The sequence below is a fragment of the Carassius gibelio genome, chromosome B18 (assembly GCF_023724105.1).
Source record: "Carassius gibelio isolate Cgi1373 ecotype wild population from Czech Republic chromosome B18, carGib1.2-hapl.c, whole genome shotgun sequence".
Lineage (NCBI taxonomy): Eukaryota > Metazoa > Chordata > Actinopteri > Cypriniformes > Cyprinidae > Carassius > Carassius gibelio.
The window spans coordinates 25,480,602-25,497,033 of NC_068413.1; the positions used below are offsets into that span (position 1 = coordinate 25,480,602).

At 39.3% G+C, this 16,432-nt stretch overlaps 1 protein-coding gene across 5 annotated transcripts in view; it reads right to left on the reverse strand.

The window, feature by feature from the left end:
* Positions 1–1,934: 1,934 nt before the first annotated feature.
* The window catches only part of LOC127977336 (golgin subfamily A member 4), a 77,274-nt gene continuing 62,776 nt past the window's right edge, over positions 1,935–16,432 (reverse strand). For 3 of the 5 annotated variants that reach the window (XM_052582205.1, XM_052582204.1, XM_052582203.1), the window contains exons 18-21: positions 12,232–12,329; positions 12,039–12,152; positions 7,743–7,860; positions 1,935–2,870 (exon numbers count right to left, since the gene is read on the reverse strand). In XM_052582205.1, coding sequence (XP_052438165.1) covers positions 2,709–2,870; positions 7,743–7,860; positions 12,039–12,152; positions 12,232–12,329 — 492 coding nt within the window. In that variant the 3' untranslated portion in view covers positions 1,935–2,708. Of the gene's footprint in view, positions 2,871–7,725; positions 7,861–12,038; positions 12,153–12,231; positions 12,330–16,432 lie in introns of all 5 variants that reach the window. The other 2 variants (XM_052582207.1, XM_052582206.1) reach the window with 2 other exon arrangements.

Genomic DNA, 16,432 nt, shown 5'->3' on the forward strand with positions numbered 1-16,432 from the left:
TCCTCAATGAGGTTAAAATTATATTAGATACACCAGTAAAGGTCACAGTCTGGAGGTAAAGTTACTTGCATCTCCTGTGAAGAAGGAGCCTCGGTGAAAGGGCTATCCCGAGGTCGTTGATTGGCTGGAAGTTCAGTCTCTGAAGTGACGTCTTGGGAAGCCCGTGGTTGTTGGGCGTTGGCTGAAAGTGCAGAGTCGTGTTCGCTGGTTGAAGTTGAATGGACGTTACAAAACTTAACTCAGAACACGAAACTCTCAAACGGAAAAGAAAAGAAATAAAGTTTGGCGAGACTAGGTTGTGTTCCTTCTCATAGTAGCAGCAGGCAGGCACGCTGGAACCGCGCTCAAAGAACAATGATGACTACCGCATGGCTAGATGCTACAAGCTAAAGCTAGGTAGCAAAGCTACAAGCTAAAAGCTAAGAGCAGGCATGACTGATAGCACGAGCAATGCTAGAACTAAAAGCCGACATGGCTAATAGCAGCAGCTAGACTAGAACTAAAAGCAAGATTTAATCGTGTCCAAAGTTTTTAAACTTCCTTGTTGGCCACCCCTCAAATGTTGCCTTGACCAATCAGATATGGTCCTGGGGTCTGGGGTATCATAAATCATTGTTTATCTTACCAAGCATGTGGTTCTTGCCTCACAGGGTCTAATTTTGGACATGATTCCTATAACATGATTATGATATATTTTACAAATAAATGATTGTCAGGACAATATCAAGCAAGAAAATTAGATTATGTCAATACTAGACATGACTATGTATCCTATAGTTATCAAAAGACATACACAATAAGTGATTATACATGATAGTCAAATGTGTGGGTTACACATAAATGAATATGGAGTTAAGCAATGTAACGATTCATTTAGCAGTCTTTTTGAGTTCATTCTGGTCCATATATAATGTATAAAAAGCAGTTTCTTTGCCATTCTCTGGCAAAGGGACTTTTCTGTGAAGACAAAGGTTTAAAGCCCTTCCCCCTTAGGAATTTCAGTCTGGTTTCACTGGCTGGGTGGGGGAAGTCAATGCAAGTATTTAACTTGATCTCCTGGGTTTACATGTGATGTCCAGCGTTGCATTCCAATCACGAACAATAAATTTGACAATCTCTTCTTCGAATTAAAATTGTCAATAATTGTTATATTGGTGTTAATGTTGAAAGCTGTTGTGTGAACAAGTTGGTTGGTTGGTTATCTTGCTTGGTTCTTGTGGCACTAGAACTGATTTATGACTTCCTGAGGAATTCGGCTCTCGTTTCAATGCACACAGCTCTGATAGACTCTTTGATTTGTCTAAATCGACTCATTTCTGCTACAATATATATAATTTTTTTAAAACATAGAGGCTAAGTTTATGCAGACATTTTCCCCCCAGTGCAATGCAATACGGAATTTAATTAAATTATATATATGTATGCCAGTGAACATACAAACAATATGTGTTTGTCAATATAGTGGTGTACTTTCCTGATCTACACTATGCCAATGGTTTTATGACAGTGATTGAACATGCTGCACTTTTTTTTCTGTATGATATCAGTTACAACAGATTAAAGTTACACATTAATCTGTGCTATACTGATCTCAAGGAAATGGACAGGAGTTACATTTACACTTTTGCAATTAGTCAATAAATAGGGCTGATTCAATTATCTGAGCTTGAATTGTTCTTCAATATTCCCTGATATTGATGGATGCTTTACACCAGACATGCATTAGCACTGTAATTACTGTAATGATGAATAACATCTTCAGTATTTGAAAATGCCATTATTGATAGGACTTTGAAATCAAATGCCATACACATGATTTAATTGAAGGCCACTAAATGTATATCACAAAGTTATATTATGATTTAATAGCAAAAATATTTGTGCTTATTATATATATATATATAGTGCATATATAATTATTGTGCAGACACATGGAAGGTCTCAGTAGTTTAATTCAACAAAGATTCACTCTTTTTCTCATATCATACTCTACTCCACATATTTAGTGTTGCAAAACAGGTAGTACTTTATACAATAATATAAATGTATGGCTCTGCAAGCAAACATCTGAAAGGTTCATGCTATAAATAAATTCCACAGAAACAATCAACCTTCAAAGTAACCATAATTTAGTTTAAATTCCAAAACCACAATTTTAATTCCAGTGTTTCTAAATTGTAATCAGATACATAGTAAAGCTTCTAACGGTTTTAGTTTACTAGCTTACAGTGTAACAACTTCTAAAAGTTTGCACATTAACTCAATAATCTCTCTGTAAACATACAACAATAAAATTATGTTTTGATCTCAGGTTCATTTCCAGTGCAGACAAAACAAGACATTCATCTTCGGTTTATTTGATGGTAGAATGTAAAAAAAAATAATAATAAAAAAAAATAAAAACCAATTGCTTAACTAAATTTAAGATTTCAGTGCATAGTAATTACATAAGATAACCCAAACTCTAATGGTCATCTGTACACGTTCCAATACGCATGAGGTCTCTGCATCATAAATGCTGGTGGTGAAGTCTATATGGAAACAAAGTAAGTTCTAAATTTGAGTGAGCAGCTAAAGAGAAGCTCCTACACTGACTATGTGATGCATCAAAGCGCCTGGACTATGAGCATTTCTCTGCCCACACCATTTTTTTTTTTTTTTTGCAGATCTTCTATTGGTGCAAATTTTATTTCGGTGACAATTGTTTTCTAAAGGGACCAGCTGAGGCACACAAAAACCAGCAGATGAAGCATAAGAAGGTATCCCATGAATATGTAGCGAGACTTCCCCCTGGATGGCAGTAGTTTGGAACAGCAGTATACGCTCCTTCCTTTGAGCCAACGCTGGCACAAGTGAACCCCACGCTTCATCTAAAATAAATAAATAAATACATAAATGAAATAATACCATACCAAAATTAGGCACCTTTAAAAATGATACTGGGCATTACTACAGTTCACTTGTAAGCAAAAACATGACAGTTACTGTAGCTTTAGATTCAGGAATTTCAGTTGCAAGAAAAAGTTTGTGAACCCTTTGTAATTACCTGGATTTCTGCAATGATTACTTATAATTAGGGCTGTAAATTTAAAAGAACACTCCACTATTTTTGAAAATAGGCTCATTTTCCAACTTCCGTAGAGTTAAACTGTTGAGTTTCTCGGGTCTGGTGGTTGCACTTTTAGCTTAGCTTAGCATAGATCATTGAATCTGATTAGATCATTAGCATCTCGCTCAAAAATAAACAAAGAGTTTCGATATTTTTAAAACTTCTGAAGATCTGAAAATATTTAAAACTTGACTCTTCTGTTATAGGATGAAAATATAAAGTTGCAATTTTCTGGCCCGATATTTATTTATATAATTATATTATTAATTATGCAGCGCCTTAAAATATACCCCAGCAACTTTTCATTTTCCATCAGTCTTCGTACACAATGTAACTACAGAGAGTGAGATGCTTATGGTCTAATCAGATTCAATGATCTATGCTAAGCTAAAAGTACTACCGCCAGACCCGGGGATCGGCTGAATGGATTCGAAAACAGTAAAACTCAAATGTTTAACTCTAGGGGAGTTGGAAAATTAGCCTATTTTCCGAAATAGTGGAGTGTTTCTTTAACGCATTTAATTAATAAATTATGGAAAAAGTGATGCATTAAAATTATTGACACATTTAACATACCCTCATCAGACCTACATACAGTATGTCATTTTACATTTCATGAGTGGTAAAAAATATGCAGGAAAACAACTCGTTTAGAATGTGTAGCCTATAGAATGCAGTTATACAGTGGGGAAAATATATATTTGATCCCATGCTGATTTTGTAAGTTTGCCCACTTACAAAGAAATTAAGTCTCTGTAATTTTTATAGTAGGTAGTTTATTTGCATTTCAGTGAGTAAAATGAGTATTGATCCACTACCAACCAGCAAGAATTCTGGCTCCCACAGACTGGTTTTGTACCCATGTGGAAAACAGATTAATCCTTCCACTTTAAGAACTTACTCCTAATGTCAGCTCATTAGGTGTATAAGACACCTGTCCACATAATCTGTATCTTCCATTCCAACCTCAATAGTCAAGACCAAAGAACTGTCAAAAGATGTCAGAGACAAATGGAAGAAACACAAAACAACCATAAATCCGCCTGGGTCTGGAGCTCTGTGCAAAATCTTGCCTCATGGGTTAAGGATAATCACGATCAGCCCCGAACTACATGGGAGGAGCTTGTTAATGATCTTAAGGCAGTTGGGACCAAAGTCACCAGAACCTCTTTCCCTCAGCCAAAACACTAAAGATGGGTCGTGGATGGGTCTTCCAGCATGACAATGACATACCGCCAAGGCAACAAAGAAGTGGCTCAAGAAGAAACACATTAAGGTCATGGAGTGGCCTAGTCAGTCTCCAGACCTCAATCCTATAGAAAACCGGTGGAGGTAGCTGAAACTTTGAGTTGAAAAACAACAGCCAAGATACCTTATGGATTTAGAGTGGATCTTTAAAGATGAGTGGACCAAAATCCCTCCTGTGATGTGTGCAAACCTGGTGACCAACTACAAAAATCATCTTACCTCTGTGCTTGCCAAAAAGGGTTTCTGGACCAAGTACCAAGTCATTTTTCTCTTGGGGATCAAATACTTATTTCACTGACTGAAATGTCAGTTTCTAACCTTTATATAGTGTGGGTATTTTGGTAGGTATTTGTTCTCTAAACGTTAAAATAAAGCTACCATAAAAATTACAAACCCTTCATTTCTTTGTAAGTGGGCAAACTTACAAAATTGGCAGGGGATGGAATAAATACTTTCCCCACTGTATGGCCCTAAAATCCAAGATACAGTGGCAAAAAATATGATTCTCATATCATAGCAGTAATATCACACCAGAAATTAGTACATTATCATAAGACTGCTGTTAACTGATTTCATGCAACATGGTGTGTGTGTGTTGAAACTCTGAAGAGCTTCATTTACACAACCTCATGTAATCTAAAACCTGTATGACTTTCTTTCTTTCAGTGACGGCATAATTAAAAATTTTAGGGTGAACTGTCACTTTGAGGGGTAAGTTCACCCGAGAATGAAAATTAGTCCATCTTCCCTCGAAGCAATCCTAGGTGTACGTGACTTTCTTCTTTCAGAATAATCCAATCAGAGTTATATTAAAAATTGTCCTTGCTCTTCCAAGCCTTTCAAAGGTGAAAGCGGGTGTTTGTTGTCAACAGTTCAGAAGACGTGAAATAAAGTGTGCACATCTGTAAAAAAAAAAAAAAAAAACGCCCCTCAGACCAGGGGCGGTTCTAGAGGCAGGGCCATGGCCCCTGCTGAAATCTGATTGGCCCCTGATTGGCCCCTGTTCCATCAATCGTCGACGAGAAGAGCAACCGGAGAATTCTTCACAATGATGCACAGATGCAATTCCACCCCCAAACAATTGGTGGCACTCGGGGCAGTAATGTGTCGATGCAACTTGGGAAAAGAAGCAGAGGTCTTGGCTTTATATTATCTTTGCTTGAAATTTTGACTGTGAATGGCTTTGGCTTGAGCAATACCAGAACATTCTCTGACGTTATGCCAGTAGGCGGGAGAAAGAATCCATCTATCTATCCAACTTGAAGACAATTCATGGTGAGTCACAAATCCTTTTGTTGGTTGTCATTAAAATATGAAAGGATATTTAGCTGCTGCTCTCACTTATTTTAGGTTTGTTAACTAAATTGTGGAAGGACTGTCGAAGTAAACCAATAAACTTGTTAACCCTTTGACACATACGATCACACAGGTGTGATTAGAACTTTCAGTGCGTCACGTCATTAACTGCTGAATTTAAATCCGCTTTCACGCTTTGACTGGCGCTGAGCCAGATCAGACGTGCTGAGCACTGGTCACATCACACATATTAAGTGTTTTCAAACATATAATGCTTATTTTAGGTTTAAGACATTTAAATACACATAAGTACAAGCAAAAACATACATTTACAGTTTGTAAAATACACGCTGATGTCTATGGAAAACGCAATAATGATCCTTAAAAATATAATCTGACTTCATGTTTTTATTGATATCATATACAGATTGTGTAGGTAACTTAAGTTAACTCTGCCCTTCTTCGAGTTCACAGGAGACTTACTTCAACGTGCTTCAGGAGGAGAGGACGAATGTGCATGTTGTAAATCCCACAGCTCGGATTCAGCTTGAACTAACATGGCTGCGCTCCTCACCTGGTATAGATCAACTAACACGGTCGATATAAAAGTGTTTGAGCTACCAAATATATTTACTTGCACATATTTCAGAATCGGAAAATCAGATATTTCATAATATAGTGAGTATGTTTGCAAATGTATTGAATAAAACAGGAAAAACTAAATAAAAGCGATCCATGTGTAATACAGAACTATTTTGGCTGTATTGTGTCACATGACAAGCATGACGCGTCGCCATGGAAACAATAAGGAGGTTCATTCTTTATGTGGCTGGAGTATTCTGTCTTTAAAGACTGTGTTTTGCTACCCTTGTCGCCACTTTTCGCTCCCAAATTCCCCAATGTCTATATTCATGTCGAAATCAGGGTTCTCTTATTGGAAAAAAGCACTGTGCAGAAATGGTGGCTTTACAGATCATTGCAAATCAGAACATCACAGAAGTGCTGTGTTTAGTTTAGATGGAAATAGGGGTCCACGCGCACCCGCCGGCTTTTTTATGCCACCTGATTTTTTTAAAATCCTTAAAGTGTCTATTTTCATAATCTGCCAGGTACCAAGCTGAAATAATGTCCCAAAGGGTTCTTTTTTAACCCTTTGCTGCACCCAACCGGAACCCAAAACATCAAAAAATTATATAGAAAGTGGCATAACATTTGAAGTAAACAACATACAGAGACAAATGAACATATTTTTCCATACAATTCTGACCCCAGGAATTTAATGGAATGGTTATTTTTGACAACATACTACTTTACTTTATTTCACGTCTTCTGATCCATTGACAACAAACGTACCCCCATTGAAAGGCTTGTAAGAGCAAGGAAGGACAATATTTAATATAACTCGGATTGGACTATTCAGCAAGAAGAAAGTCACATACACCTAGGATGCTTTGATGGTGAGTAGAAGATGGATACATTTTCATTCTTGGGTGAACTAACTCTTTATAACCCATTTAAAAACCATTCATCTCATGGCATTATCTATGTGATTATCATTGCACTGTTGCAATTATCCTTTGCAGTACACAGCCTGTACGTAAAAATAAATATATTTAAATAGGGATGGCCATTGGAGCCTAAATGTTTATGCATAACAATTTTTGAGTTAAACTAAATAAAATATTTCATTCTAAAGCAATTTTTTATGAGAGATTCAGTGAGAGATTCAATTGCAAATAATTTGATTCATGACATTATGTAATTAATTAGAAAAAAAAAATTTATTGCTTAACAGCCCTACTCATCATGAAGCCTCACTTTCATCTAAAATCTAAATTAAAAACAAATACGTTCTGTCTAATGGACATATAAACAGCTGAAACTTTCAATGAAAATATAAAGAATGATAACTGACAGATCAGGTTCAAAAGTTAGTCAATCTCTTGTTTCTCTCTCTCTTTATAAATTGCAACTGCAATTATTTTAAGAATTAACAAGCTGATAGTACTTTGAATGGGTTTTAATGGTTTCAGTAGCTGAGGGGAGTGACTGGAAGCTTCATTTATACATACATTTTTACATGAAGTACCTTGTGTATGAACAGGTGCCGGCTTGGGCGAAGAACAAGATCTTCACACTGTTCCTCGTCTCTTTCTAGCTGAACGCTAAAGTCCCTTTGAGAATGCCGTAATTGGTTTGACTCCATGCTGGTTTGACACACACACACACACACACAGAATATCAAATGGTGCACAAAACACTAGCAAAGTGTATCAGTTATTAATACATGAATAAAAAAAAACATATGCATTTGTGTTGTAATATTTTTCTTTTAAATGTGACATATTATGAAAGTCTGACGACTTCTGTGTTTAACAGAATCACAACCCTGATTTAACCAACCCAGGAAACATGAAAAGATTAACCCAGTACATTTTTTTGGTAACTCTTTCTCTACAATCTTGTGAAAAAATTAGCACATCAGATTTCACCCCCACTTTGAAGTAGAAAATGTTACCGCCCCTTTCCAACCATGGCCAACCATTGTGTTTTGCAAGTGTCAGTGGTCTGCCTGTTCAAAATCCATGGCGAAAGTTCTAGAAATTGTTACAGTTCTGTCTTTGGCTGTACTGAGGAGCACAGAACACTATTTTTGTATCACAGCCTCAGAGGAGACAAGAAAGCAGTGGAAATTTTGATTTACTTACTATACATTACATTGCTGCCACACAGATCTAATATTAACATGCAATTTCTTTCCCGGCTGTTTACCTTCACAGACATAACTGTTTCTGTAACTCATGTGTTTTAAAGGGGTCTTATTTTGTAGAAAAGTGATTTCTGATCTCCTTTTGAAGTGGACTTTGAACTTTTTAACTTTGCTGATCTTTTTTATGCTCAGACAGCAACATTACAGACTAAAGTTGAAAAAGCATAATAGGTCCCTTTAAGACATGAAAAATAACTTCGTTTAGTACTCACATGCAGTGTGAAAGCCGTTTTCAGTGTGTGTGCAGAAGTTTAATATGAACTACTATGGTTTAAAACACATAATGTTTTAGCACGATAGACATGATATTTAACCAAACCGAGTATTTGAGGTATGAGCTGTAAAGACACCCTATTCTGGCAAAGGTGGTGGTGAGCAGACATTCATTTGCATTTAAAGAGACATGCATGAAACTTCACAAACACATTATGGGGACACATGCTACTCATATTACATCTTGTACAAAGGGGCATAATATGGGATAATAGGTCTCCATTAAAGGTAATGCCTTACATCATGGGACCTTACATCATCTTGAACTTTTCTGGGCCATGAACCATCTTTGATCATTATGATGTTATTCAGATCTGAAGAGAACATGCAGAAGTCACCTACAGTATTGTTCAAAATAATAGCAGTACAATGTGACTAACCAGAATAATCAAGGTTTTTAGTATATTTTTTATTGCTACGTGGCAAACAAGTTACCAGTAGGTTCAGTAGATTGTCAGAAAACAAACAAGACCCAGCATTCATGATATGCACGCTCTTAAGGCTGTGCAATTGGGCAATTAGTTGAAAGGGGTGTGTTCAAAAAAATAGCAGTGTCTACCTTTGACTGTACAAACTCAAAACTATTTTGTACTAACATTTTTTTTTTTTCTGGGATTTAGCAATCCTGTGAATCACTAAACTAATATTTAGTTGTATGACCACAGTTTTTTAAAACTGCTTGACATCTGTGTGGCATGGAGTCAACCAACTTGTGGCACCTCTCAGCTGTTATTCCACTCCATGATTCTTTAACAACATTCCACAATTCATTCACATTTCTTGGTTTTGCTTCAGAAACAGCATTTTTGATATCACCCCACAAGTTCTCAATTGGATTAAGGTCTGGAGATTGGGCTGGCCACTCCATAACATTAATTTTGTTGGTTTGGAACCAAGACTTTGCCCGTTTACTAGTGTGTTTTGGGTCATTGTCTTGTTGAAACAACCATTTCAAGGGCATGTCCTCTTCAGCATAGGGCAACATGACCTCTTCAAGTATTTTAACATATGCAAACTGATCCATGATCCCTGGTATGCGATAAATAGGCCCAACACCATAGTAGGAGAAACATGCCCATATCATGATGCTTGCACCTCCATGCTTCACTGTCTTCACTGTGTACTGTGGCTTGAATTCAGAGTTTGGGGGTCGTCTCACAAACTGCCTGTGGCCCTTTGACCCAAAAAGAACAATTTTACTCTCATCCGTCCACAAAATGTTCCTCCATTTCTCTTTAGGCCAGTTGATGTGTTCTTTGGCAAATTGTAACCTCTTCTGCACATGCCTTTTTTTTAACAGAGGGACTTTGCGGGGGATTCTTGGAAATAGATTAGCTTCACACAGACGTCTTCTAACTGTCACAGTACTTACAGGTAACTCCAGACTGTCTTTGATCATCCTGGAGGTGATCATTGGCTGAGCCTTTGCCATTCTGGTTATTCTTCTATCCATTTTGATGGTTGTCTTCCGTTTTCTTCCACGTCTCTCTGGTTTTGCTCTCCATTTTAAGGCATTGGAGATCATTTTAGCTGAACAGCCTATCATTTTTTGCACCTCTTTATAGGTTTTCCCCTCTCTAATCAACTTTTTAATCCAAGTACGCTGTTCTTCTGAACAATGTCTTGAACGACCCATTTTCCTCAGCTTTCAAATGCATGTTCAACAAGTGTTGGCTTCATCCTTAAATAGGGGCCACCTGATTCACACCTGTTTCTTCACAAAATTGATGACCTCAGTGATTGAATGCCACACTGCTATTTTTTTGAACACACCCCTTTCGACTAATTCAACTAATTGCCCAATTGCACAGCCTTAAGAGCGTGCATATCATGAATGCTGGGTCTCATTTGTTTTCTGAGAATCTACTGAACCTACTGGTAACTTGTTTGCCACGTAGCAATAAAAAAATATACGAAAAACATTGATTATTCTGGTTAGCCACATTGTACTGCTATTATTTTGAACAATACTGTATACTTCACCTATAAAAAAAAATGGCCACACTACATGAAAAGTTTGGGCAGCCCTAGTCTCAGCCTCAGACGTCATGAAGTCATCAGCATATTGTTTGAATTATACAGGATTTCTGAGAGATGCGCATCGTGCTTTTTCCACCTGGAAACAAAGATGATGTTATGCCAAACCCCCTCATGAAATAATAAAGCCATAATGTTTACAACTGTGACAATGGATTTCCAAAAGTATATGAAATAAGTAAAGTTTGTGGCAGAGACTATAATATGTCCAGGTGTTTTACACACCGGTCTGTTATTGTGATTCCCCTAAAAATGACACAGCACAACACTAAATTGGAGATTGGTTGTTTTTCCTGTCAGTCATATGGCCTGTTGGGCGGTCCTTGGTCATTCAAAGTGGCCAAGGTTCCCTGACCTTCTACCATAAGTATGAAGGTCTGGCTACACAAGACTAGGCCCCATCACACTGCCTTAAACAAAACCAGACTTCCCAGTAATTAAGTGCAAAGACAGCAGCAATTAAGTGTTCATGAACATATTAAAGACTTTGGACCCTGATGATGAAGTTCAGCTAAGATGCTGTTCACATATTGAGGGTGAACTAATTGTCAAAGGTTGCCTTGACCTAGGCCCATACTTTACCTTACTTGGCAGACTATAACCAGTTTGGGTAGTGGTGCAAAGGTTATGATTTCTTATCTGACACCAAAGTCTAGAGGACTATTTAAGATAGAAGATGACTTTTTTTCAGCCCAACAGTCAAAAAAGAAGGTAAAATGAGAAAAGGAAACACAGAAGAGTGACAGAAAGGGTGAATAAGATATGCCTGAAGTGTGACAGTCCTACCAAGCAGCACAGAAGACCTATGTGATCTCAGAAGACCTATGCCAAGGGATGCTCTTGAAATACTATGATCCTTTCAAAATCTGCAGAACAGCATGGGTTACAGGGGAAAGCTGGCTTTGATTCGATTCTCTACAAAGTACAAGAGGACGTCCAAATGCTAAAGCGATAGAGGGTTTCATCCTTTCCAATCTAACATGCTAGGAGAAGCATTGTGATTAGCTTTTTATTTGATAGTGTCTGGTAAAATCCCTTCGATTTCATTTCCAGTTTACAGAGAAGGTAGGCTTCCCTATTGAGCTGTTCCAGAATGTTAAGTCACTCATGCAGATTCATGCAAGACTGGGTTGGATGTTCCAAGGCCGTGCTCCCTAAGAAGATCATAAGCATATTGCACTAACATTTTACAAATATCATTTGCTCATTCTCCAGTTTCAGTGGACTTTAGTCACACCACTGTTATGTGATTTATATTATGAGCTTTTAAAAAAGTGATGTAACAAAGGAACTTTTCTCTTATACCCCTTAACTTTCTGTTCAGTCAACCACATGGCTTCTTCTGCAGCCTCTCTCCTTGATCTTTCCTCCTCTAATCTGGAGTTTAACTGAGACAGATGAAACTCTGCCTCAGCCAGCCTGGACAAAACATTTAAGAGAGAATCACACTAAAAGCTTACAACACGAGTCATCTTCAAACATTGTCTGTCTGACAAACCTCATCCTGAGATCTCCACTGTCTGATCCACTTGGGTTCAAATCGGCACTGATTGGTTCCTGAGGGGCTCCTGGTGGAACTTCTGCGTAGACTGAACCCTGTTGAAAAATGAACAGACTTAAACATATGCAATACTTTATAATAATTTCATTTCAAGGCCTCATCATATCAGTTACTTTTTCAGATCCAAGAGCTAGGTGTTGTCGCACCAGTTCTTTCTGTTAGATTTCTTTTCATTATGATTCATCTGGCTTTACCCCCGATTCCCCCCACAAGGAATCGGAGCTAACATCTTGTCAAGCACCTTGATCTGTCCTGATGTTCGGCACGGATTATTTGTTATTATTTGTGAGGCGTTCACCGATCAAATCTTGCACCTCCCGATCTGCTCGCACACATTATTGTCAAACATGTTTGATATTTAGAATTTAAATTGTCATGATGATGGCTATATCAGTACTTTCACAGCCAATGCACAAAACCGCTGATGTACGTGTCACGGAGTGACTGTGACGGGGCGGAACCAAAGATGAGGAAGATTAGTTCCGCCCGGACCATACATCACAAACACCGCCGCTTCCGGGAACGCCGGCGAACCCAAATCGGTGTGTTATTGGGAACAGGTGTCTTGTTGAGCGTGGCGATCACTGATTGGGCAATTTGGTGAAGAGGAGACACATAAATAGGGCATCAGATACACAGGAAGTGGTTGGTGATTCCCAGTAGTTATTGTGGGTGCAACGGAGCGGAGGAGAGAGTGGGAAAGAGAGTGTATGGTGTACTGTGGAGCTTGGGCAAAGAGAGATACACACACAGGGCCTTTATTGGAGCATTGAGTTCAGATGCATTGTGTGATGTGAAGTTAACACCCATTGAAGATCTGCTAGGATTGCAGGAAGGAGATCGTGCTGCCAGTTGTGTCGGATGTCGGTTATCTGGAAGAGAAGTGGAAAGATCCAGTGTTAATGAAAGTGTGAGTACACTGAAATATTCGTCGTGTCAACAGTTACTTTGCAAGTGTGGAATATCCATATACCTCTTGTGAGTTGTGGCCAGTGTGAGCGGCCCCACCGTAATAGGATTGGTGGGTGAGCCGGGAGCAGCAAAAAAGGAGTCTGGTGCCTTGTCGTGGCTGTGACGTTTCCTCTGGCCGTCTGTTGCATCGGTGCCCCCAACGTCCAGGAACTAATCCCCGGTCCTATGTGGTTTTGACCCTAATTCACTGTGAGTGTGTGGAGTGCAGTGGGTGAGTCCTTTTCTTTGCTGTGTGTACACTTGAAGTCTGCAGTGTCGTGCTGTGTCATGTCGTCAGTAATCACCCTCTAGGCTGGGAGAGAAAACCCTGTGGAGAAGAACGTGCACCGGTGTTGTGAGACGACCGTTTTTTATATACATGCCCGCTCGTGGCTTTGGACTCCTACTCCGCCGAGTGGTGACGTGTGAACAATAGCAAGTAAGGAACAGTGTGCATATTGTGGGGGACGACGACTGAGAGAAGTGTTGGCTGCTATATGAACATCCAGTTGTGTAGCCCTTGTGTATGAATACCTGTTTGTGGAGTGCTTTCAGAGGTTCGCCCCTGTCTAGATCTCTGGTCCGTTGTCTGGAAGAGAGGAGAGGGAAGCGTTCGAGTCATTCCTGAGGTACATACCCGGTGGCACAAACCTACCTGAAGTCACCCAGCGTGGTGGCACCAGCTGAGGCCATGGAAGGCCCAACGTGCAGCAACTTCAATCTGTACTTCTATCCACTCTTGTTCAAAATTCGAGAGGTGGTGTGTCTTTCTCCATATATTCACTGAAGCTAAGTAAATTTGTGAAGGAACTCTGTCTGTCTGTTACCAGTCCTACAGGTCTGAGCTTGAGGCTCTGAGTCGTCCTGGGAGAGTTTCCACGGTTGGAGCTGACCGTGTTGAGTGTTGGTCTGGGAAGTCTGCCCCGGTGAAGACCACAGTTGTCGTGACATATACACCTTCTCTAGACTCCCGAGCTGAAAAGAGCTTAAAGGGGGGGTGAAATGCTCGTTTTCACTCAATATCCTGTTAATCTTGAGTACATATAGAGTAGTACTGCATCCTTCATAAATCCAAAAAGTCTTTAGTTTTATTATATTCATAAGAGAAAGATAGTCTGTACCGATTTTTGCCGGAAAAACACGACCGACTGGAGGCGTGACGTGTGGGCGGAGCTAAAGAATCACGAGCGCGAATAGGCTTTTGCGTTGAGAGCATGTGGAAGCTGTGACATTACCAGGGCCGTCGCCAGAACAAACCAAATGGGGGGGCATTTAATTTTCATAGGGGGGCACACTTTTTTTAATGATCTGAGACAGACCATAACATAAACCCATATTAGGCTATAGCTAAAATAGACCACAATAGTCTTGTTTTGTTCAATTATTCAAATAAAATACTTCACCGTTTGATCTCAACGTCTCTGTTTATTGTCTCTTAACATTTCCAAAACCGCCAAAATTTTATTCTGAGATCGCATGCAACGCGCAGCTCAGCTGCGCAAAGGAATTGCGTATAAACAATACAATACTGTATGCTTAACTAAATGAATTGCATGATTTATATATACATATACATATACTTACACACAAACTGCATATTGTAATTTGAATTAATAAAACTACTAACACAAAAATAACATATTGAAAGGTCTGCTGCTGGAGACTTGCCATTGGTTGTTGTATTTGAATAATTAATGAGGTAGGTCTTTGCAAGGTTTGGGTGCTGTTTTGGGATGTTTTAACAGACATTTATGAATATAATTATATTTAAAATTACGTTCTGTGTAATAATGCTTTGAATAATTAATCGTCTGAATCATTTCTGAAGGTAATGCGTTATGCATTTCTAAAGGAGGTTAACGTTATAAGTTAATCTCATTAAATGTTGATGTGGACGAAATATTAAGATCATTTACTTAAAAATGAACGATCTCAGACACCTTGGTCCAAGTATCACTTTTAATAATTTTTTTACGCAAACAGGGACACATCATAGATTACTGCAAACGCTAAACAGCAATAATCAACCTGTCCTCTATTTTACTTGGGAACTAATGTGATCGGAGCTGCGTCCTCTGGAATCCTCTCAAGCGGTTGACTTCTACGTTCCGATTGGTTGCTGCCCAACCGCGTCATAGCTCATTACCATAAAGTTGCCTTGATTTCAACTCTGTTCGACGCTCTCAAAGGCCAAGTCGTGCCGCCCCGCTGGTTTACATTGAAAATGCCACTTTGACGCTCTCGACCCCGGCGGTGTGAATACACAGTAATGCAAGTTTGGTTAATTGTTCTGTGCGTTTGGTTTAGGGGGGCACAAAAAGTCATTTGGGGGGGCACTGCCCCCCGATGCCCCCCCTTGACGACGGGCCTAGACATTACCGTGAGGGAAAACCCATCATCCAAAACAAACCATGGCTTACAGTCAGATTCAGCCGTTTATTTATGATCCAGAATCAGATCCAGAGGCTGAAACTGAACGAAAGCAGCAGCAGCAACGACTCGCTCCGAGCGGGGCTCGAACCCGGGTCTCTGGCATGGGAGGGGACGCACTAACAAGGAGGCAGAGATATTTGAAGCAGTTTTACTCACCGCCTGCGGTTCCAACACACGATCGTGACCCTTTTTCCTTGGGATTGCATCATCCTTAAGAAATAAACGATACGCAAATCCGTTGTCAAACTGGGCCTTGTGAACAAGCATCTTCGAAATGCAGGGAACAAACAAAAACACTTGCACAACTCCGTTGATGCTCTGTAAAAAATAAACTCCATCCACTGGTCCCTTAATGCTGTTTTTTTTTTTTTTTTTTTTTGGTAATCTGTGCAGGGTTGTCTTGCCCTGGCAACCAAAAACACACTTCTTTTGTGACTTTTCGCGATGCTCTCGCTCTGATCAGTGAATCGCTCTGATCAGTGAAATGTCTGTGCTCAGCCTCGCTATACGGGAGCGCGCGCTCTTCCGGCAGAAGTGCGTCAGGACCCATATAAGGTAATTCCGCTCCATCTAACGTCACACAGAGCCATACTCGAAAAAAACTTTTCGAAACTTGTGACAAACCGGAAGGAGTATTTTGGGAACAAAAATACTCCTTCAAATGTACAACTTAATTTTTGAAACTTTGTCCGTGTTTAGCATGGGAATCCAACTCTTTAACTGTGTAAAAAACTCAGTATGCATGAAATAGCAT